The 24,197-nt window shown below is 36.7% G+C and overlaps 3 protein-coding genes and 1 non-coding gene across 5 annotated transcripts in view; 3 read left to right on the top strand and 1 right to left on the bottom strand.

Moving 5' to 3' along the window:
- The first annotated feature begins 999 nt into the window (after nucleotides 1-999).
- On the top strand, nucleotides 1,000-5,504 carry fl(2)d (Pre-mRNA-splicing regulator female-lethal(2)D). Its single transcript, XM_077434111.1, has 4 exons — nucleotides 1,000-1,264; nucleotides 2,680-2,804; nucleotides 2,890-3,232; nucleotides 4,048-5,504. Exons 1-4 carry the CDS (start codon nucleotides 1,195-1,197, stop codon nucleotides 4,566-4,568), a joined length of 1,059 nt encoding a protein of 352 aa, XP_077290237.1. The 5' UTR covers nucleotides 1,000-1,194; the 3' UTR covers nucleotides 4,569-5,504.
- A 2,147-nt stretch (nucleotides 5,505-7,651) lies between these two features.
- LSm3 (U6 snRNA-associated Sm-like protein LSm3) lies at nucleotides 7,652-8,535 on the bottom strand. 2 transcript variants are annotated; one of them, XM_077434580.1, is made up of 3 exons: nucleotides 8,424-8,535; nucleotides 8,158-8,265; nucleotides 7,652-8,013 (listed from the first exon to the last, which is right to left on the bottom strand). In XM_077434580.1, exons 1-3 carry the CDS (start codon nucleotides 8,442-8,444, stop codon nucleotides 7,834-7,836), a joined length of 309 nt encoding a protein of 102 aa, XP_077290706.1. In that variant the 5' UTR covers nucleotides 8,445-8,535; the 3' UTR covers nucleotides 7,652-7,833. The 2 variants fall into 2 exon arrangements, with proteins under 2 accessions (XP_077290706.1, XP_077290707.1); XM_077434581.1 differs by having other exon boundaries at nucleotides 7,665-8,013; nucleotides 8,158-8,252; nucleotides 8,405-8,444.
- A 2,542-nt stretch (nucleotides 8,536-11,077) lies between these two features.
- Nucleotides 11,078-11,239, top strand: LOC143915004 (U1 spliceosomal RNA). Its single transcript, XR_013260880.1, has one exon. It is a non-coding gene; the product is annotated as a U1 spliceosomal RNA (small nuclear RNA).
- Nucleotides 11,240-20,019: 8,780 nt separating this feature from the next.
- The window catches only part of net (atonal bHLH transcription factor 8-like protein net), a 40,774-nt gene continuing 36,596 nt past the window's right edge, over nucleotides 20,020-24,197 (top strand). Inside the window, exon 1 of the mRNA XM_077434787.1 lies at nucleotides 20,020-20,596. Coding sequence (XP_077290913.1) covers nucleotides 20,536-20,596 — 61 coding nt within the window. The 5' untranslated portion in view covers nucleotides 20,020-20,535. The remainder of the gene's footprint in view (nucleotides 20,597-24,197) is intronic.

Genomic DNA, 24,197 nt, shown 5'->3' with positions numbered 1-24,197 from the left:
ACCCTCACCAGCCTCTAGCTGGTGATTTCGGTGGCGAGGTGGGCCCCGTAAACACCGGGGTGTTTACGCGCCAAACCGCTATCGACAACTGTCAATTTGTGTTGGCTGTCAGGGTGGCCAGCACAAAAATGTATCGGCCAAATCGTGGGTCGTAAGGCCACGAAACCCGATCATCAGACATAGTCTGAACAAATATGTCATTTTATGTCAAATATGTCAATATTTGGTCGCGTACTGTTGTGAAGTGAAGGATCGTTCGGTTGTCGTATTAAGGTCTGTTCATACTTAACAGCACTGCACGACTCCGTTTCAAATATGTCATTTTATTACATTTCTATTCATATCTACGTACACGTCGCGGTCACGTCACGCTTACACCACTTTGGCCGAGTGCAAGGCAAAATCGGCTTACTTAAACATTACAGGCCATGACGATACGGCGCAATATTGCTTACGTCGTATTGAATATTGAACAGTATAATGAACGGATTTACGCGCGTCTTTATGCAGAGGGCGTGATACGTCGTTATTCTTCCAAGAGTCGAGTTAGGTGGAAACGTGGACTAACCTTGGGATAGTTATATATGTGTATATAGTCGGGGAGGTTCCTGACTGCAAGTCGTCTGCGTTGATAACAGCTTCCTGGCTCCGGAAGCTGGCTCTGCGGTCGGGTCACAGCAGCGGGAGGGGGGAGGCAGGAGACAAACTCCGTACTGCCTCGTGTGGACACAATATGGCGATCTCTGGGCGTCTGTGAAGACGCTCGGCGGAGATGCTGAAGGTAGATCCGTCCCGGATGGTGGCTGGCTGTCGAGAGAGCGCGTCTCGATACTTCCCGAGAGGGGTATGGTGTTTGGCGCGGTACAGTAACTGGTCCCAACCTAAAGATTACTACCGCTACCAACTGAAGGGACACTCGGGAGAACGTCGCGTTACATCAGACCTTTACCGTGATACCGTCTAATAATGGAAGTATAATTCGAATTTCGTATCAACGGAGTGCAGGAGCAGTGCAAGCAGGTGGCGTGCAGGCGGTTAGTGCGATCGCTCGCAGCAAATGGCAGAGGCGCGGGCGGAGGCAGCCGGCTGCCGCGCGCCCCCCGCAGCCGCCGCCCCTCACTCGGACGCCCCCCCGCTCCCCCCCGCCGCCCCGCAGCCTCTCGACCTCTCGATACCCCTGTGAGGAGCGCGTGTATGGCCGAGGGCGCGCTGCCCCCCGCCGCCTGGCGTCTGCCCCACGCCGACCATCTTCCCCCGCCAGAAGGTATCGTCACCATCACCATCGCCATCACCTCACCTCACCTCAACTCAACTCAATCTCTGTCGCGCGCTGAACACCACGCCCACCTCAACTGTCACGCTGACGGCCACGACTCTTCGCTCCTCGCACAAACGTCAAACGACTCGCACGTGCACTCTCTCTCCGTCCTTTCTATCTATACATCTATCTTTCGACACTCTCAATACAATATATATATATCAGTGCTCGTCGAGTCCTACTCATATCTATACATGCCTTCTTGCCATTGCCCGGCGTCCGTCAAGTGGGCATCGATTGTACGGCGTGTGTATGTGAGTGACTAAATACTTGTGTGCTCGAAAATTACATCAGTTGTGTGTATTATTATAGTACACCGTGCTAAAAGTGGTGAATATATACGGCGACGATTTGTGCTTTTTTTTGCCTGCGATAGTTTCCATGTCGACCGACGTACGGCGAATCTATCGTCGACGCTTATCTCGTATGCGAAAATGCATAATCGGAGTTCATAGTGTGTGAAGTTTACCGTCCCTACGCTACCTATGGTGGCGGTCACAAAATTGTGTACCGATGGTTTCAATTATATATTATACGAGTGTATATATTGTTGTACGGGGTGGGGTGTAAACAACTCGTGACTTGAATTGAAAAGTGAATTAATTATTGTTATGCCGCAGACGATGTCACTCTTTCTTAGATCTTCGGTATAATCTTTGGATTGATTCGCTTCCGACGGCATATATCATAATATTTCATACGAGCCGTCTGAAATGTTTCTGAGACGTATCAACATGTGGTTTCTTTCAAAAGTAGCTCGATTACATCCTAAGGAAAATTCAACCAATTCTAAAGATTATGCCGAGGAAAAAGATGAAAAATTTCACACCCGAGTGACATTATTATAATTCTACACTACGTAATTTGGTTTCGTATAGTTTGCTTTTCAATTAAAGTTCATTTTCAAAATAATATTTGTTTCCTCCCCGTGTTGTTGTTGTATATATTGAACTTTGTTGTTTTGCGTTTTGTGATATTTTCGAATTCGTGGCATATTTTTTTGTATGACACTTTTCATTCCATCGTAAACATATTGTAGGCTAATTAGATTTTATATTGAATTTTTTACGCTTTCTTATAAATTTATTTATATATTACAACTCTGAACATGTACTCGAATTGATGCCAATAAATATTTTATTAAGTGAATTGACGTTTTTTGTTGAATCAAATTGTAGTTTTGTAACGCTAAACTCGATTAAATTTTCTAACACTTGAGACATAACATGTAAATATTTGAAATGCTAAATATTTCCGACCGACTCATAAGCGACGTTTGTATAATATATAATAAAATATATGAATAAATTATAAAACTGACGATTTCAATTCTTTACTCAAATTTTGTTTTATCATTTAAGCGATTATTGAAAGGATGAAAGAACAAGAGGAGAGATTGAAGCAACGATTCGCCGATTCGCAGCACCGGGAGCGGGTTTTGATGAGACGGCTCGCTGCCAAGGAGCAGGAAGTTCAAGACTATGTTGTATGTTCACTTTGATGACGTTCGTCGGTGTTGATTTTCGAACATTCGTTCCGTACTGATGTGGGTTTGCGGGTGCTTCTTTCAGGCGCAGATTGCAGAGTTGAAGTCGGCGCAGGTCGGCTCGGCGGGCGTCGTCGGCAACGCTCGCACGTGCATGCTGGACCCGGCCGTCAACGTGCTGGTGATGAGGATGAAACAGGAGCTCATCACGACGAGGAATCGCCTCGAGGAGACGCAGAGCGAGTTTTCGGCGTGGAAGTTTACGCCCGACTCCAACACGGGCAAAAAACTCATGGCAAAGTGTCGGCTGCTGCATCAGGAGAATGAGGATCTCGGTAAGATGACGACCAGCGGACGTATCGCTAAATTGGAAGGTGACTTGGCGTTGCAAAAGAACTTCAGCGAAGAAGCCAAAAAGTCTCAAGCAGGTTCGTATCATACATCGGATAGTCTTATGGGTGATCAATTACTGTATACTCGACTGCTTTTGCTGATTAAATACATAGTAGGACTATATGTAGTCCATTATATAGTAATATACTCTTGCATATATCTTTACAACATGTGTTATGTTCATATTTGCACTTATCGGCCAGAACATATTTATAGCATGAGTTTCAACGTCCCCACTTTGAATTTGGTGTGCAAATAACGTTATGCTTACTGTTTTCTCAAAATATCGCAGACAATGATTTATGCGCGCACGTACGCATTTCCGAAAATGCATTAAGCGTGGTTTTCGCCTTCATATGATAACCAACTTATATATTTGGTACTTATAGTTTATACAGGCACGTCCAAGCATAAAGTATATACAATTTCACCAACACAGCCGTACCACAATGTTTTATCGTAATTATACTAAAACTGTTTGCGACACCTAGAAGTCATACACCTTGTTTTGCCTTGCCTTGTTTTTGTATGTTTAAGTGTGCATACTTAATGCTCGGATGCGCCGGTATAACCAATTAGTACCAATTATTTGGTTCACGAATGACGGTAAAAATCTTCCACCTTTGTGTGATCTTTACTGAATAGATTGTTAATACAAAGTTGTTTTTTTTTTTTTTATGAAGCTTTATCATATTTTATGTGCTGTGCAGGGGGGTATATAAAATACCAGAGCAAATTAAATTGGCCATTGGTAAAATGTTAAGTAATTGATGACTCATGAGACGGCGTATTGTTTAGTTTTGTGGATGTTTAATTTTACATTGAGATTGTTGTGTCGTTGGTGTTTCAGAACTGGACGAATTCCTCCAAGAGTTGGACGAAGACGTCGAAGGTATGCAAAGCACTATATACTTCTTACAGCAAGAGTTGCGGGTCGCTCACGAAAGGAACGCCGTGCTGACGAAAGAGGTGGCCGTGTTGCGCTCACGGGGGACCACGGACACGAACCATGCATCGCTGACGAATGGTGCGGCAGCCGACGAGTATGATTCCGAACCTGATCTAATACTCAAAGTGTCAGAACGCATAAAGTTGTGTAATGATGAAGACAGTAGAGATAGTACTGCCAATAGGCGAACACACGTAGATAGTGTTAACGACAAATGTTATGGCTTAAACGGAGTAGAAGACAATAAATCGGACAATAGAACTAATAGTGAAACCGGAATAGAAAAGAAACGCTGTTACGAGAGTGATTCAAGTGAGTGCAGCTCGAGTGGACAAGCCAAAAAGCAACGCCGCGCGTCTGTGTTATCCTTAGAGTATCATGAAGATGAGGCATTGACTACTCCTAATGGTGAAGTTGATTAGGGAAAATAAAACCTGTTTAAATGTGGATAATTATTTTGTTTAACGAATGCTTGCGATCATCGCTTGCAACTGTAACCGTGTACAAAAAAAAAACAACAACAAAACAAACAACAATAACGTAAATGTTCTCATAACGTTGTATACAAAAATAAAATAAAAAAGTATATCGGATTTTACTAGTGTTTACGGTTGTAGAATTGACATGTAGCAGATGTTGTAAAAAAATATTCTTTTCTATACATGATGCAAATTATTACGATTTAACTTTCGGTTATAATGACAAGTGTATTTTTTTATTTGCAGAATGCTACGTTATAGAAAGCAAGTTGTTATTTTATATATGAATATAAAAACGTTTATTTTAATGTGTAATTAAATAAGTTTGAACTGACATATTTTTTGTTAATTTGTCTCGAGTGAGGTTGTTCTCGTACACACCACCAGGAAGATCAATCACGTATTTATATTTATTATATATACGGTAAACAGACACAGTTCTACTGTCTTCATCAAATATTAAAGTTATATATTCGTTGTGAATGAATACGATTCTTACAATATATAATACGTAACACGAACAAGTATTGTATGGTAGAATTTAAACTTTGGGTTGGTTGCAAAGTACATATGTTTTTAATGTGATTTTTTTTTTTTGATTGGAAAGATTAACGTTTAATGTTACGCAACAATAATTAATTTGTTCGTCAAATGATAATTTCGCGAGATATATATGTGTATGTATTTATGTACGTACGATTAGTATCGAATTTTATATAGAATTCCAGAAAATATAGAAAAAATAAAACAAATTTGACAAATTTCAATCAATTATAGTGAACACGCTATATATATTTAATTATTAAAATGATAAAAAGTTGGACTTTTGTTTCTTTTAACACTTGTACTTTAATAAAGAATATATTTATTGCTATCAGAAACAGTGTATTCAATATTATTGCCATCCCATTTTTTTTTTATATATATATACCAACCAGGAAGGCCTAACAGGTTAACCCTCATGTGCATTGAAGTCATTCCTAACAAAAGTATCGCTTAAAAGCGAGCCATCGAAGAGAGAGACGGAAAGTCAGAAGAGAGACAAAAGAGTGAGGAAAAAAAATTCGTGGAAGTGATCGTCCCTTACAACAACTGAACAAAACAGCTGACATCTCCGGGCACACGGATTTTTTGTGGCAACATTTTTAGGGGCTGAGAGCAATTCTATGCATACTACTTCAATATAGATAAAGTAATAAATAGTTTTTAAAAAGAATACGGTGTACGGCCCTGTTTTTCAATGAGTGAGGCTGGTCCGAACATCTAGCACGTGCACATACAGATGTTCAGACTTTGTCCAACTAATACTACCACACAATTTCACTAGTAGAGTCTATTTCAAAGAGATCCTACTGCTACAGAGCTTAACAAACAACTGAGAAAAACAGCCGAAATCTACGTCTGCATGGAGTTTTTGTAGCAACATTTTTGGAAGCTGAGAGCGCTTCTACCCATTCTACTTCAATGCTCATGTGCCTTCCTGGCCAAACATCGATGAACGGCTTTTAAGCAGAGTATCAGTGACATCTATGGGCGGATTTGACAAGCATTTTATATATGTGCAAATTCGAGATGCTATAAATTTGAATTTTTGCTGGAGATAGTCAAGGTTGCACATTTGTTGGAACTGTTTCAATGAAGTCGGATAAATTGAGCTGTTATATGTATTTGAAAGTGGCGGAAGTCCAATTTTCAGTTCCAAAAACACTCTTTCTGTTTGACTTAATTTTTTCAAATTGCTATCACTTCTATTAATTCGATATGTTCAGAATCTATGAATAGCTGAATAAACGTATTATAGGCCACAGTATTTTTAAATATTGTTATACGTAAAATATTAATGTTTTGCGAAGTATATCTCGAAATGCTGAAAAGTGATCTTTTGCCACTTTCAAATATAACGGCTCAATTATCAAACGAACGAAACTGGAGTCACATATCCGAGGTCTGGCAAGCAGCACCGAGCCAGGGAATGAAACCAAAACCACTCTGTTGAAAACATTACACGCTAACTAGTAATCTATGCTGCTGATTATATATATATAAATATAGGCATCGTCAAATATCTTATACTTGTACTTCCTTCTATCTGAATCATGAACTATAAATTATAGTATAATATAAGGCAGTGGTTTCAATCTTTTTAGATCAGAGAGCAGCTAAGATAAAAATATTTTGTTTGCTGATAAACAAGACAAATAAAATCCATCAATGCCAATCCTTATTCTTGACTTCGGCAGCAATTGACTGCAAATTTATTTATTTTTAATTTATATCAGGAAGGCCTAACAGGTAACCCCAATGCGCCTTCCTGGCCAGAAACATTCTACATTTGATACAAGTATTATTAGTATTTTACAAAGTAAATACATACCAATAACATCCACAAAGATATTTGTAAATTTCCAGCATTTTATACAATTCAGTGAAATTTGAGACTTGAAAACTCGAGATTTGCGAGAAAATTGGTAAGGTTGCCAAGTTGTTGGAACCGTTTCAATGAAAATCAGATAAATTCGCAAACTCTGGCATGAAACGATCGACCTGAAGTCACAAATCCAAGGTCTGGCCAGCAGAAACCAGTGTAATTTGAACCCGTAATTGCTTTGTTCAAAGCATTATATGCTAACCACTAGACAATTCTGCTGGTTAAGAACTCTTTATCTTAAAAAATATAGAAGAAGGCTTTTTTAATAAAAAATTATCCTTCATTGTGAAGACTTAATGTATATACAAGCTTAGCTATGTATCCTTTAACTAAATAAAGCTCTATTGCAGCAGACTTTTGGTTTTGCAGAAACTGCTGTACTCTATTCAGTGAATAAGGCGTGAACAAATCTTTCCTCTTTATAGTCATCTCACTTTTACATGAAGATATTGATATTTTAAGTCTACACTCCCACACGAATTTATTAATAACTCAACTGAGAAATTCATGTACAGCCATTTTTCTGTAAGTTAGCTTTCGCAGATTAATAGTTGATATTAAGGAAGATGAAGGGTATCCAGTATTAAAAAACATTCGTAAGTATTGTGGAACTCATTATTAGTATTAACAAATATTTATTTAAAAAAAATAAGTTACAAATACATGTTGTAAAAATATCGGTTTTCTTTAAGGAAATGAGAATGTGGTGTTGTAAAACATTCTGAGTTTGAAATCTCCGCTTGTTGGATATTTAAATTAAAATGTTTCTATTTTTTTTTTTCAGCCTCCGACTCTCGTCGGAGGTGATACAAGTATTACTCCGTCGCCTCTGACAAAGAGCATTGGGATATTTCTTTTAGTTGTGCGGTATACTTCTTCGTAGGTCTCTTCGTCGATTTCGATTGTTGTGACCGTCTCTTCGGCATCGCCGAGTACCATGTTCAAATGTTGATCGTATGCCTGGAAATGTGAATGAATCTTAGTTTATTCATAGTTATGCATGTATAATGTGGTAATGAACTGCGTATATATATATATATATATATATATATATATATATATATATATATATATATATATATATATATATATATATATATTTACGTGTAATCTGCCTCGTAGTTCTCTTTCATTGCGCATTTTGACATAGATCCGCTCGTCTAAACTCAATCGAATCAGATCCAAAGGCTCCTTCACTGTCATTATGGGAACCTTGAAATTTATAAAGACACATCTTCAGTTTTTACGTGGGTTGGGCAGTGTTTGCCGGCAAATGAGGTTATGTTCGATTACTCGATAGTTTTTGACGATTCAATCATAATAAGTGTTAGCGAAATATTATAATCAATACGAATAAAAAGTTCGTTTACGTTTTCTCCGTCGTCAGCCATGATTTTAAATGATAATCAAAGACAAATATCGACGAAATGCGCGCAAAGCTTCCGATGACAGCTACGACTTGGCCGTAAAATCTTAGGAATCGGCCATGTAACAAAAGAGAGATTCATTTTTATTTTATTTTTATCTTTTAATTTATACCAGGAAGACTTAATAGGTAACCCCAATGTGCCTTCCTGGCCAGAAACATTTTACATTTGATACAAATATTATTAATATCATGGTTCGGTGATTACCTATCAAATGTGAACCGGTCACAGGACAACCGGTCGCTCTAGATCGGTCACACGTGATCACCCATCACACCCTAAAACTGGTCACACCCAAAAATTAAATATTGGTCGAATTTTTGGGTGTGACCAGTTTTTTCGTGACCAATTTTCGGGTTTGACCAGTTTCCTTGTGACTAGTTTTAGTATGACGGGTGATCACGTGTGACCGATCTAGAGCGACCGGTTCACATTTGACTAATAGTCCGTTTACCTAATATCATACAATTAGTATCCATAGAGACAACTATGGTCAAATTTGCACCATTTTAAACAATTCAGTAAATAAATATCAATTAACATTAACATTTATAGTCAAATATGTAAATTTGCAGCATTTTATACAATTCAGCGAAATTCGAGAATGCTGAAAACTCAAGATTTTGCGAGAAAATGCGTAAGGTTGCCAATTTTTTGGAACCGTTTCAATGAAAATCACATAAATTCGCAAACTCTGGTATGATACGATCGACCTGGAGTCACAAATCCAAAGTCTGGCCAACAGAAAACAGTGTGATTTTAACCCGTGAATACTATGTTCGAAAGCATATATGCTAATCACTAGTCTATTCTGCTGGTTTTATATTTGTTTTTCAGGTTCTTAAGATATTTTATAATTAATCTATTGTTTGCATTTAAGTGAAAATAGGTTATTTAATTAATTTCGCAGAAAATTTATGAAAGTTTTTTTTTTTTGATTAACATGAACTAGAGACATCTATTAACAAAATCAAAATATTAATTAAATAATTAAAATTTTATTTTAATTTAAACCATTTTTTTCATTATTTTGTTGCTCATAACTAGGTAAATACGTACGCATACTAATGATAGTGGGAACGAAAATATTTCCAGCGAAAGTTTACCTACAAAAATAAACAAACCCTCTTTAGCGACTTTGAAAAGATCGACGATTCCAAAAAAGGCAAAGTGTGAAGTCAGAAGTGCCACTCTCAACAAAAAAATGTAGATAGCTGAACAAATAGTCACATTTCACACTCGAAAATTCCCATGGAACTGGTTTACAGATTACACACAACTTGATCCTTGTCACTGCATATTTATCAAGTCATTTACTATTTATTTTTATTAAAAATTCAAGAAACAATTTGTACTAGGCATATTACAAAAAAATCTGAATACTGCAATTTGTTAAAAAAAAATCTTGTAAAATAGTCGCATTGTATGTATTTATTGGATGGCGCCAATGCATTGCCACAATATTTACATAACATCCCTTCGCACCTTTGATGCGAAGCTATCAAAATAGAAGTGACGAAACTGACACCTGAGAGTTTACCCTAAAAATTTTATATAATAAAATAAACCTTTCAAAAAAATATTTTTGTGGATAGATATTTATTTAAAAAAAAAAGTACATTTGTCACTAAGCGGAACCGGTATTAATCCAGCAGTCGATAGTGATAGTCTGACTGTGATATGATTATACATAATTATGTATATAAAAAAAAATCCTTCCGGTTTTCGTTCCCGTTCGGTAAAAAAAAATATTGATTCAGTTCCGGTTTTCTGTTCTCTTGTATTTAAATATTAGCAAGTTATTGTAATACACCACACCTCTCATTATATGGCTTTTCGCTATTACTTATTGTGATCATATACATAATTAAAGGTTCGGTGATTACTGGTCACAAATTACTCGTCACAAAGTCACTAAAATCTCTATAACGGAACATCTGGCAGCCGAAAAGTCCATCATACTAACGATAACTATCATAGTAACGAGAACTTGAGTGCCAAATATTGTGTATTCGCGATTTTCATGGCAAAAATTGTCTTTGTGACCACCCCGATGTGACGAATAGTCCAATTACCATAATTAAAATGTCAAAGGACAATATTTCCTAGCCTGTGCAGCTTGCCGCTGGCTCACTGCGAAATAGAGGGCGGATTTTTATGTAGCTAAAATGTAGACAAAATATATTTTTTTAGCTCATGACTTTGTATGTATGTAAGTTTTGTTGATTGGGAATTTTTTAAACAAGTCAAAATAAATTTAATAAAAAAACAAATGAATATTTACTATTAGATTCGCCATGTTTACGCTGTTTATATTACAAATACTGAGGGAAGCCGGGTAAAACAACTAGTATAATATATATGTATATATAAAATTTACCGAACCGAAAAAAATATCACTTCGGTTTCGGTTATCATTCCAGCAAAAATAGCGGTTATTCTGGTTTTCGGTTCGGTTCCGGTTCGCGTCAAGTCCCTGGTTTGGAATGTATGTAGTAGTGTTATAGCGTGCTAATAGATGGCATTAAATGCCTCCGCGCTATCCAAGCGGTATTAGTAGTGTTTGGTATATAGTTTTATGAGTGTGAGCCCTAAGCATACTTACCTGGCGTAGGGGACACCGTGATCACAAAGGCGGTTCCCCCAGGGCGAGGCTCTTCCATTGCACTTCGGTTGAGCTGACCTTTGCGATTACCCCTAATGCGGGTAACTCGGACGCGTAATTTTTGATAGCCGGGACTGCGTACGCGCTGTCCCGACCCCTAAACAAATCATATAACTTCTAATGAAGTTCTACATACACACATAGAATGAATGTGAGTCGGAATCGAGATGGAAGCAGCTTGCTACTGGGTACTTGCTACTGTACCCAATATAGCAAGTAGCTTCTTGTACACTGGGCATAGATGTCCAGTGAACACGAATCTGGTACTAAAAAATGTTGATTGGCTCTAGATTCGGAGATTTATGACGGGCTGAAAACCAGACTGGTACTAGTGACATTTTTAAAAATAGCTGGCTTTCATTAAGAGGGTTGGACACCAGAGCCTCGTCCATACAAACGTACTATACTTATCCCTTCCTCAATTATGCCACCAGAGAAATTATTTTTAATATGCTATGGATATCCACCATTGGGGTGCATCTATCGTTTTATTTTTTATAGGAGCTAGGAGCCGCCAAACATCTATAAAATCGCCTCTTTTTTACACCCACGAAAAGAGTCCAGCGTGCTTATTTAACGGTCGATTTAAAAAAAAATACGCCGATAGTTGCACAGAAAATATCTTTCTCATAACAATGATGATTTTTTTTTTTAAATTGGTCCAGTTTTGGAGGATAAAATAGGAGAATACGAAACCTCGATTTTGTCGATTCAAAATACGTATTATCTGGTGGAAGCGCAACTGTCGCATTCACTCAATATATATATACTGTCGCATTCATTCAATATATATTGTCGCATTCACTCAATATATATGTACATTCATTCAATATATATATCGAAGAAAGGAACGGCAACAAAATTAAGATTTCAGGTGTATAGCCCTCTAAATAGCATTTCATATACGCTATTATTTTAGCACTTAAACCAGATTTTTTTTTAAATGTCACTTGTACCAGCCCGTCATATGTTGTGTTTTTAAATCGCGTGATTTTTCTATAACTTGGTGTTCGGTCGATGTCTCAAAATCTGTCAATTTCCTGTTCAAAATGAATATTGGAATCTATAGTCGGGTATTTTATCTTTCATTTGTAGTACTTTTCAGATTTTAAATTTCTCCAAGTAGTCGTCCAGTTCAAATCAAAATTCAAAAGTACGTATTTTCACTTGGGATTTTTTCCCACTGTTTATACTATTTTATATTGAGTTTTTTCTATTGAAACATGTTTATTGAGATAGTATTATGGCCACATTATTTTTTGTTTTCGTTTGAAAGGGTTTCTTAGTTTTTATATTAGTTATTGTTGAGAAACAATAACTAATATAATAACTCACACAAATATGATTCAAATTCTGTCGTTAAAAATATACTGTCCCAGCGGTTCCCAACCTGTGGTACCAATCATCAACCCAACCGGTTGATGGTTGGCGGTACGCGAAAATAAAATCAGTAATGGCGGACATGCAGGAATGAATGAATTACAATCAAATTGAAGTATGACTAAATAGTAGATAAATATATCAAAGTTTGAGCATATTATAATTGTGACTCCGAAAATAACTGTTTTCCACATTTTTTTTATTTACCAAAACAGATCTATTGCATCTATTCTGTCTTCACATTCCTTACCATGCAAATACTATATATGTAATTACTAGAGGCCGGATAGCCAAGGGGCCGCGTATTGTTCAAATGTTGTAAATGCATTGTTAAAGGTTTGCCGAACCTTTTTTACAAAGGATTTACAACAATGGAACAATGAGCGGCCCCTTGGCTATCCGGCCTCTAGTAATTACTACACACAGGATAGTCACAGTGCTTTTTCTAGGAATCGGGGCGGTTTAGTTCTATTTACAAAGCTGGAGTCCAAAAAAAAAACGTTCGGCGAACCTTTAACAATGCAATGAACAATACACAGCACCCTCTGGGCCCGTTTTTCTCCAAGACGGCACCTTGGTTTTCCGGACTTTAGACTAATTACAATTTCAAAAACAAATTTCATGAAATACAATCATTTTTATATGGTGGTACAATTTAGCGTTATGTACTACCAAGTGGTACGCGAGTCAAAAATGATTGGAAGCCGCTGTACTATCCAATGACTGAATACCTCAAGATTATAGAATCATAAAAAAATCGTTTTATGATTCTATTTGTTAGTTTCTCTATGAATATTTGTACTAACCAATGTCATAGATTTATACGTTTATATTATTGATGTGGACATGTGGTTTAAATTACTGTTCAGATGGAAATTTGATGAAATCTGTGAAAAATGTTTGTGAATTTAGATTGAATAGTAATTTACAAGTAATTTTAAAACATGTAGAAGAATTTGTACGTACCATTTTTTAATCATGTTTGAGTGTAAATAGCATTGAATTAACTTTACTTAAATACGTACATATATGGTATTCAATACCAGGTAATGTAACATCACTACTATGAAAGCTCATAAACTCATATTATTGAAATTAATCACATAGCAGACGTTCTTATTGAAGTTGCTTGGATCATTTCTGCTGAACAAAGAAAGATAAAAAAACATAACATAAAAATTGCATAATTGAACGTAGGTGTAATCATTATTGGAATTACATACATATAATGAATATATTTACATTATATGTAATTCTTTTACAAATACATTTATCAAATACGTGACATGTTATGTACTCTTGGAAAATAAAATAAAATATCTATACTAATTGCATCGTGCTTGACTAGTTAAAATGTGGGTGTTAAATTTAAAATCTTTAATTTAATAAAAAAAAATCACTCAACTTCTTATTTTTAGAGGATTAACTATAACTATGGTTATAAACTAGCATTACATACTTTATCACAATGTTTCGCTTTCTTTTTCAAACAAGGTGGTTAAGTTTTAAATAAACCAGGCAGCCTTCCAAATGTGCTCGCGCGATATTTTCATCCAGACACAATAATCTCTTTTTTTTTATTTTCATTGTCGTCCGAGTACACATGTCCGACTATTATATGTATTAATATACGATGGCATTGTGTATATGAGCCTCCCAAATGTTGTCAGCGTGCTAGATAAGATTTTGGGAATGGAAACAATGCCATTAAAAGCGACCGGCTATACATAGTGATTTTTTTCTGCTCCAGAACGTGTTAATGTAAACACGTTGTTTGTCTGCCGCATTGTATGTATATTTCGGGGTTTTAAAAAAGCGTGAGATTGACCGCACGAGATAGTAACAATAAAAAAGGTTCAAAGTTGCAAACAATACGAAATGTTGAAAAAAGACTAAAAAGTCGGAGGCAAAAATAAATCTTTGATTTTAGGTACTACCTTTGGGCTACAAGAATCGAATAAAAAATTGTAGGATTTGTACAATATCAGTAATCAATGATCAGTAATCGATTCTGAGTTCGAATCAGTCAAAATCTCTAGTTCGAATTTTCGCATGATCACAAAACTTCATCTATTGTTACTACGTACATACATAGATAAAGAAAAAAAATATTATTTTGAATAAAAATACCATTATTTTATTTTACTACCGCCATCTATGTTTAAAAACAATAAAAAAACGGTGGATAGACGTCAACGACTATCTCGCCGGGCAGATTTAAAACGCGCCTTACACGATATTTTTGCACCATCGTAATGGCGGAGGATCCATTTACTTACATTGATGACCAAAATGAGCAATATGGCAAAGTATGAAAACGATCGGATAAGAGGCAAACTTTTTCCTGGATTGTAATCGTAAGTGAAACGTAAAGGAGGTATGTATGTAAAAATAATATGTATCCTTAATTTGACTTTCATTTTCAAAATGCTTCATTGTGAAAATTGTAATAAATAACTAAGAATGGTTCAACTTTATGTAGTTACTGTAGACATTCTTTAGAGCTTCTTTATCAAAAAAAACATCAAGATTTTTTATACGTCTGGATAGGAGGAAAATTTAAAATAACAGTTTTCTTGGTAATAGTCACGATTATTGTTGTAAAGCGAGCTTTGCTATGAACCTTTAGTATGTAGATATAAATGTTATTAATCAGAATATCATATTCGACCAGTAGTAAACGTGCTAAGTTAACTTAAATGATTTAACACTTAGAGGCAGTGCCGTAGCAATGCATCGGCAAAGGGGCGGTTGCGAGGGTCCCTTGCCTATTTTTATTTTTCAAATTATTTTTAACTATTTAAGATCGACCAGTCAACATGGATATCAAATTTAATCATATTATCAATAGAATATGAATTAGCGAATAATATAAATGTTGATATAACGTTTGTACTACTACTAGTACTTTGGCCAAATCATTCAATCGTCAAGTGCACATTGCATGTTGGCAACGTCATTTTCCTACACACTCGAAATGTCGAAATGGCAAGACCCCCCAACAGGGGCTTCAAGAGCATATCGTCACCAGATAACGAGCCAATCTCCTCGGGTGGCCGAAACTGACACTTCCGGCGTCAGAAAAGAAAGCACCCCAATGTCATCGGATGATGAGTATCCCTCCCCCCTCTTTCCGACACCCCGCACCTACTCCCCGCCCCCTTGAAGAAATGTCAGTCGGCATTCGCCGTATAAAAAGTAACGGCAGTAATTGCGTGAAGTGCAAGGCCGTGCGCACATGGCGCTCCGCCACTGACACCGATGAATCACGACCGCGCCATCTCAACCGATGGCACGCGGGTCATGTTATGTCATTCTGGTATTCATTGGATTTCGATTTGTTCTTCGATTGTATTCATTCGACACAAACGACTCTGAATTCTCCCGATCTGGTTTATTTTTTTGGTATGAGCTCATTTTATTGAAAGACTCCACGAAATAAAAAGTTAGGAACGGGTTTGGGATTTTTCAATTCATTAAAAAAGACGAAATAAATCGTTCATAATAAACGAAAACCATGTGAACTGTATAAGAGGTATCTATGTAAAAAGGCGCACGGACAACTCAGCGCACGGATAATTCAGCGCAAAATCATTTTTTTCAAAATGTTTTATTAAATGGGTCTTCAAGCATAATTACTCTATTGAAATTGTCGGACATAATAATTTCATAAAATGTAAATAAATTTATTTGATAATCATTATGATTTTCTCGCTGGGTTCCATAAAATATTACGCAAGCAGTGTTTCCTAAACTTGAAAGCGTCTCTAAACCGGGCAGTTAGATTTTTTTTAGTATTACCTTTTAATTATAGAAAACTTACGTATGCACGGTTTCTAAACCAAGGTTCGTTAATCGTCATTATGGGCTTTGCTTGTGATATATATATTTTTTTTCAAAAAATTTAATTCAATTTTAAATTATTAATTCCGTTGATCCGAATTGCGATATTTTACCGAGTGCACAATTATGTGCACACAGGCAACTAGTTTTAATTTAATATATTTAAGGTGTAGCTGCAGGACCAAGTCACTGATATCACCAAATACCAACTAAAATCTTTGACTCCTTACTAGAGACCGGAATCTGAAGCGGCTGTTTATTGTTCAAAGATTGTAAGTGCATTGTTAAAGGTTTGCCGAACCTTTTTTACAAAGGATTTACAACAATGGAACAATAGGCGGCACGTTTCCGGCCCCTTCAGTATCCGACCTCTACTCCTTACGTTACGAGAAAGAAAAAGTGCCCTGTTCACAGGAAGTCATTTCAGATTTTTTCAGGGGGAGAGGGGGGGGGGGTGGGAGTTTGAGTTTGTATTTTATAAGATTATTTACTTTTTGAAAAAGCTTCTGATCGACATGTTTAAACTTGTTGCAGTTTTTGCTAACCTAAGCTTTTAGTAACGATTAACGAATAATAGATTTGATTAAGATTCATAGTATTTCATCAAAGTTCCTTGTCTGGAAGATCTGGAGGGGGCAAATGCCCTTCCCTGCCTTCCACCCTCTAAATGACATTTCCGACTTTCCAAGATATGGAAAATCATAAATAGTAAGCACTGTAATCATGTAAAAGGTTGTGAACGACTTGTGGTCGGGCTTCTCGTTCTCGTTCTCGTTCTCGTAGTGACTGACTAGTATAGTGTAGTCCCCGCAGGCCGAGTCAGGTCGCCATCTGGTCGCGCTGCACTTGTTTACTGGACACAAGAGGATGCCGAGGTTTTTCTCTCACAGAATGTTGCCGCTGCTGTCCAACTATCCACGTCAGACGAAACGTCACTTCGTTTTCGTTCTACCACTTCGGTCTACCGCTTTCAGTGGAATCGACACTTATGTTATGATTTATGAATGCCATACATTCAAAAATAATCTACCTAGACCTACCTACTTAAACATATCTAATATATAATTTCGAAAAAGACTTTGTATTAAAGGCCGGATAACCAAGGTGCCGTCTTGAAAAAAACGGACCCAGAGGGTGCTGTGTAGTGTTCATTGCATTGTTAAAGGTTCGCCGAACGTTTTTTTTTTGGACTCTAGCTTTGTAAATATAACTAAACCGCCCCGATTCCTAGAAAAAGCACAGTGACTATCCGGTGTCTACTTTGTATGTTTGTTTGGTTCTTAGAATCCGTGACGTCATCAAACGAATCAAAGTTTCTATGCCAACGGTATTCATATTGTTGAATATTATTTTTTTCGATTCAAATAAATTTAATAAAAAAAAATAAATGAATGTTTACTATTAGATTAGCCATTAGTTTAAGCGGTTTATATTACAAACACTGAGCGAAGCCGGGTGAAATCACTAGTATATAAGAAATAAAATTTCAATCAATATTCAAAATATTGTAACATTTTGTTTATATGAATTACTAGTGGTTTTACCCAGCTTCACTCAGTGTTTGTAATATAAACCGCTTAAACATGGCTAATCTAATAGTAAAAACCTCTTAGTAATAATAATAATATTCGTAATTACGATTTTACCGACGCGAAAGTATGGAGTGCCATTGTGTAGTCAAGGAAATGTGTTTGTTGGTAACCACGTTAAGAGGGCTGGACCCCAACGCCTTGTCCATACAAACGTATAAGACTTCTCCCATCCTCAATTACGGCACTAGAGAAATTATTTTTTAATATGCTATTTATATCCACCATAGGCATGTTTCAATTTATTTTTATTTTTTTGATTAATCAAAAAATCAAATAAATCATAAATCAAAAAATCAATAAATATACCATATAGTGCCATAATTGAGGAAGGGAGAAGTCTAATACGTTTGTATGGACAAGGCGTTGGGGTCCAGATCTCTTAACATGGCTACCAACAAACACATTTCCTTGACTACACAATGGCGCTTCATACATTCGCGTCGGTAAAATCGTAATTAATGTGGGATTTTATGTGTGTGAGTGAATTATGTAATGAGTAATGTTGAGGAGTGATGTACAAACAGTGTTACACATGAGTGTACACTGTTTGTGAGTTGGCAGAAGTGTGACGCCAACTGACAGTTAGTAGTCGAGCCGCTGACCGGACGGCCACCGGCAGGTGCGTACGCGCACGTGTGTATACTTAATGTACAATAAACGTACATTGATGGACCAACATCGTCTTTGATTATCTCTCCCTATACCCTCGACCTCTACATTACGAATATAAGATTCGCCATGTTTAAGCGGTTTATATTACAAACACTGAGTGAAGCTGGGTAAAAACACTAGTAATTCATATAAACAAAAATGTTACAATATTTTGACTATTGATTGAAATTTTATTTCTTATATATTAGTGATTGCAATGAGACTCATTCCCGTTTGTCCCGTTTCCGTTCCCGTTTTTTTTTCAAAGTAATCTTCCCGGACATGCATACAACAAATCCAGAAAGTTCCATCGTAATCGGTTCAGTGGCTTAGGAGCCTATTCGAGACACACACACAGACATTCATTTATATATATGTTACACCGAATCCGTGAAATTGTCTATTACACGCATTCGGCAAGAGAATTGCCGAATGCGTGAAAAATGCAAGCATGTTGCCCAGTTCACGGATATGGCAAATTTTTTGGCGAATGCGTGTATTCGGCAAGAATTTGTCTGCTCAAAGCATGGAGTCGGCAAATAGACAGCAGCGCTCCGGTGTTGTTTTTTAGAACTGGACAGCGTGGACAAGTGTCAAAGTGACAGCTGAATGAGGATGTTTAATTTACATATTATTATGTATAATATGACTACATACATATGTTTCGATCATCTCATATGACTTATACATAAATTAATGCCATTTTTATACATTTTGATCAATATTTTAACAGTGAAACATATGTATGTAGTCATATTATACATAATAATATGTAAATTAAACATCCTTATTCAGCTGTCACTTTGACACTTGGTTATAATATAACACGCTGTCCAGTTCACGCATTCGGCAAAGAATTTACGGAATCCGTGAACTGGGCAACGTGCTTGCATTTTTCACGCATTCGGCAATTCTCTTGCCGAATGCTTGTAATAGACAATTTCATGAATTCGGTGTAACATATATATATATATATATATATATATATATATATATATATATATATATATATATATATATATATATATATATATATATATATATATATATATATATTTATATTTTAAATATATTTTTTGTCGGAGTATACCTATATATATATATATATGTATACATTTTTATTGTTCTCATCTCTATGTATTTCTTCGACCATTGTGGCGCATCAGGGACTCCCGTAATGCCACAATGGTTCAAACTTAAACTCAAATAAACAAAAAAATATATTTTATTATCATAAAGTGTACAACACCGAAAAATCACAGTTCAATAACCTCAGCGTTAGTAGACGCGAGTACATACGTACATACATACATACATACGCTGAACGATTTGAACGCTGTCCGTAGTATAATGTGGAGAGTGAGGTGTATGGTGATGAGGTGAGATGTACTGCGGCAGCGGCAGGTCCACAGTCGGCGGCTGGCGACAGCGGCTGGCGCCTGCCGGCTCCTCCCCCCCCCTCCCCTCCCTTCCCCTCGCCCCTGCCCCTCACCCTCTGCCCCACCTTCCCCTCCCCCTCCCTGCGTGCTAGCGGCCGGCCGGCGCCGAACTGCGAACGGCGAACGGCGAACGGCGAACGGCGAACGGCCATAACGACGAACGGCGAACGACGAACGACGAACGGAGAACGGCGAACGGCGAACGAGCTGTCACTCGCTCACATAGTGTGTGGATTCGGAGCGAGTAGCACGTAGCGCGAGCTTCGAACGCGTCACTCACGTCACGCCTACCAACTCGACTCGTAGTACTTTCAAACGTTCGACACTTTGCTTTCCCGCGCTGCCGGTTGTTTATCGCCGATCGTCTATTGTTTTCGTGTTCGGTGTGTTCGCGCTTCTGACTTCTGGCTTCAGCTTTTGTTTTCGGTTGGACTTTTTCACTTTGTGATCTGCCAGTGGACTTTCGACGAATGTGAGACGACTGGATGTGCGTGCAGTGGGACTGTAGAGGCAAAAGGGTGCTGCGCCCCGGGATGGCGTCACCAGGTTATTGTTTTTCTTTTTTTTTTTAATCTGTTTTACTCCTTAATTGTATCTTCAACTACGTACGTGTTGTTCGCAGCGAATCAACCGCGATACTGAAACTTTAAATAGTGACGTTCGATTGTTTGAATGTGAAACAAACGAATGAGCTTTTATTAATTAATTAATTAATTGATTCAATTATTTTGAATATTGTCAAAACCGATTTCAAATATTGATGACGTATAGAAATTTATTCTAAATCTTATCTACCTCTGTTAATTTCAAAATAAAAAACAAACATTTAAAAAGCTACCATTTTATTATATTTTGAAAATTAATGAAGCAAACTATTCCACCGTCATTGAATTAGAAATTTATGACAAAACTGTTGTTAGTAGAAGGTTTGAAAATCCAAATTACCGACTTGTGTTCTAGTTTGTAACTATGTAATTTTATACGCCTTGTTCTCATTTTGAATAATTTATCTGAATATTACTGGGAAACGCTGCAAATGTTGACCACTACTGTACACCTAATCGATTGAATTTTAAAGTTAAAAATTAATGAAAACCTTTTGTACTCTCGGTGATGTTTTTATTCGCCACTAGCAATAAATTATTTCGCAGTCAATAGACTCGTATTGTTTATAATTCAATTTGCGAATAACTATAACAATGACTAATAACTACGTCTCTATCGAAAACATGTCTAAATAACCATGCGATTTATCATCCACAACAATATAAATTGGAACCCACATATGTACATATACAAAAAAATATTACAAATTTCTTATCATTTATCATAATATTTTTCATAAATGCTACCATCAAATTTTATTTATTAATGTAATCAACCGTCGAATCCACTTGTACACCTATTCTTGCACACAAGACGCACCATACATAGGTATCACTAATATGTAGACGAGTACATACTATAATATGAATACCTACGTAGTTTACCCTGGAATCAAGATTATTATCCCCATGAGAGAATGTCATAAATAAGTCCACATTTGTTGTACACTATCTTTATATCTTCCATATATTCTCAAGGCTTCGTACCTTGCGAACACCTGGCTAACTTTAAAATCCAAACCGTAAAAAACCTCCGTTTTAACGATTCGCTAAATTCACATCGTTCCGATCGAATCATTGTTATTTTAGTCGCAAAAAATGTATACAAATTTAAATAATTGTGTGCCTAATTGATCGTTGATTGATTCCATATGATAATAATCTGCCAGTACGTCATATTGGACGCATACAAACTGTGGTAAAAAATAGAGATGACACTATTTGCGAAATCTGCGAAGAATTCTTATAATGTAATCGCGGGTCTGAAATTACACAATGCCATCCGGTTTTAATTTTTTCTCATGTTAAGTCTAACCGTGGAAATTGTCGGTTACGCGTCGTTTGCTATTGGCGCTATTTTCAAAAAAAAAAAATGTTTACAATTTTGCATATTTCGTTAACTCATATTGACGCTAACAATTGTATCTCTTGACAATTAGGTGTGAGAATTTATTCTTATCCAGGTTGAATCCATGAAAGCTTTATAGCATTATAACAATCGTCTATCTAAACTCTGGCAGTATTCGTCGCGAATGGCCAGACCATATTAATGTGGGATGTAAACTTGCAGACAACATTTGGAACACATTACAGATGTGATGTTATGTCTTATGTATGTCTTGAGAAAGAAGTCTCCAGTCATTACTGGTTCCTCATAAATACATCATACATATATGATTATGAGTCATCATATATGTATGATGTATGCTCAGATCCGTGAAATGATTTTGGTGCACTTGACAAATATCATTTTTTTTTTAATAGTTAAATGATAAAATCATGATTAAAGAAATCATATTATGAAAATAATTTATTGTATTGAAATTACGGTATACAAACATCGTATTCAAATTATCCCTCTTAAAACGTAGGTATAATTTACTGAAATCACTATCGTCGGGTTTTGGGTTATCTTTTAGTTATGAAATGTTATCCACTAACTAACGGTCCTTTTTTAAGTCTAAGCTTAAAATAAAACATTTAATAAATGTATTATATTTTTCTGTCGTAAGAAAGTTTTGTTTTATGCTCCGATCGCCCTTCAGATTTTTGTGCCCCTGACATATGTATATCCTGTGATCAATGCCTTGGTACGGTTCTGTGAATGATGCTTAAATTGTTGGATATAAGACAATTTTTAACTTCACGATCTACATATGTACCTGGGTATGTATGTAGATAGTACATAAAATGGTCATAGTGATGCTTTGGGATTGGTTATGCTTATGAAGTCACTAAATAACACAATATGCTAAAATTAAATAGTAAAAAATAGCAATTGTGGGCCGGTACAAAATATGTTGTATCAGGATGGTGCTCTTATTGAAAGCAAAATATCTTTTTCCATAAATTGACATTGTCGAATTGCTTTAAAGTATTCAATATACATAGAAGCTTGCATTGAAATGACTGTACATTGGCCAACATCTGTAATGTTTCTCCTACGTCAAGAGTACAATGAGAAACTTCTGACGAACACGTGAATAGGACTTGAAATACATTTGTTTTGTAAGGTATTGTAATTTAAAGCAACCTTTTTTTCTCGTCTTATCTTTGTTTTATATGGGGTGGGTCGTTAATTTTACACGTCACAACTTCTGGGATGCGACTTCGCAGAATTGGCCCTCGACTTCCTCTACTGCGCATCCTGCAGCATCTTCGGTCGACCAAATGGCAGATTTCGAATTCAAAATATTTTAAGTTTCCACTTTGAAGTTCCGACATCGTTGCACTGACTCGAACATCAAATTGCGTTGTCGTACTTCAAAGAGGGGCCACTCTGCTCTTGTACGACAGGATGTTAACTGTTGAACGTTTACACACACACGCGGTATTAAACTCTTGTTACTTTACATATGTGTCTCGGTTGGCCTACGACCGTCGAAGCTGCACACATCTGGTACTCCTTTGTTTATCGCGTCTTCTTGAGGTGGATATACTGAACATGAGGTGGGCTTGACGTAGAGATTTTTCTGCAGACAAATCAGTAAACAAGCAGTTTGCCAGTAACTGTTCCTCAACGACAACAACAGATAAGGCTTTTTTCAGAACTCAATACAATCTCTTGGGTAATCCTAGTCATATCTGCTGTCTTTCACGTTACTCGGCGTCCCTAGCTGCAATAAATATCGTACCCAAAGACTTGTCTGCAGATGAATCTCTGGGTCAATATCCACCTTAGTGGTTAGTTGCACTTTTTTTTGTATTTGTTTTGAAGTTTTGTGTTACTATGTGGAGGTCTTCGAAGATTTTCAAAGAGAGGCGTCAACGCGTGGCGGAAATGTGTCTCGTTATTTCGAATCCAGTAGCGCCGAGCAGGTTCTGGTAATGCGGTTGACCCTCAAACGGTTTTAATGAATATGACTGCTGGAGCACCTGTCGCCGGTGTACTCTAGTTTAGTATGAAAACATCGTTCTTAAAAAAGAAAATCGTTAAGATGATCAAATTTATTCTAATGTAAACGAGGTACACAAAAAGAAAACCAAACTTTTGTACCAATTCCTTACTACCTATCAGTATTGGGTAGACATTTCAATGCGTG

The sequence above is a fragment of the Arctopsyche grandis genome, chromosome 7, assembly GCF_051622035.1.
Source record: "Arctopsyche grandis isolate Sample6627 chromosome 7, ASM5162203v2, whole genome shotgun sequence".
Taxonomy (NCBI): Eukaryota; Metazoa; Arthropoda; class Insecta; order Trichoptera; family Hydropsychidae; genus Arctopsyche; species Arctopsyche grandis.
The sequence above is the reverse complement of the archived record's forward strand: the minus strand, read 5'-3'. Positions and strand labels throughout refer to the sequence as shown.

Bases quoted from the DNA above. Each gene is read 5' to 3' on its own strand.
- LSm3 (XM_077434581.1), bottom strand. From the start codon at position 8,444: ATGGCTGACGACGGAGAAAACGTAAACGAACTTTTTATTC. The intron at 8,253-8,404 runs GTATTGATTATA...TTCCCATAATGA, and splicing joins CGTAAACGAACTTTTTATTC to CAGTGAAGGAGCCTTTGGAT. The intron at 8,014-8,157 runs GTAAATATATAT...TCACATTTCCAG, and splicing joins AACTACGAGGCAGATTACAC to GCATACGATCAACATTTGAA.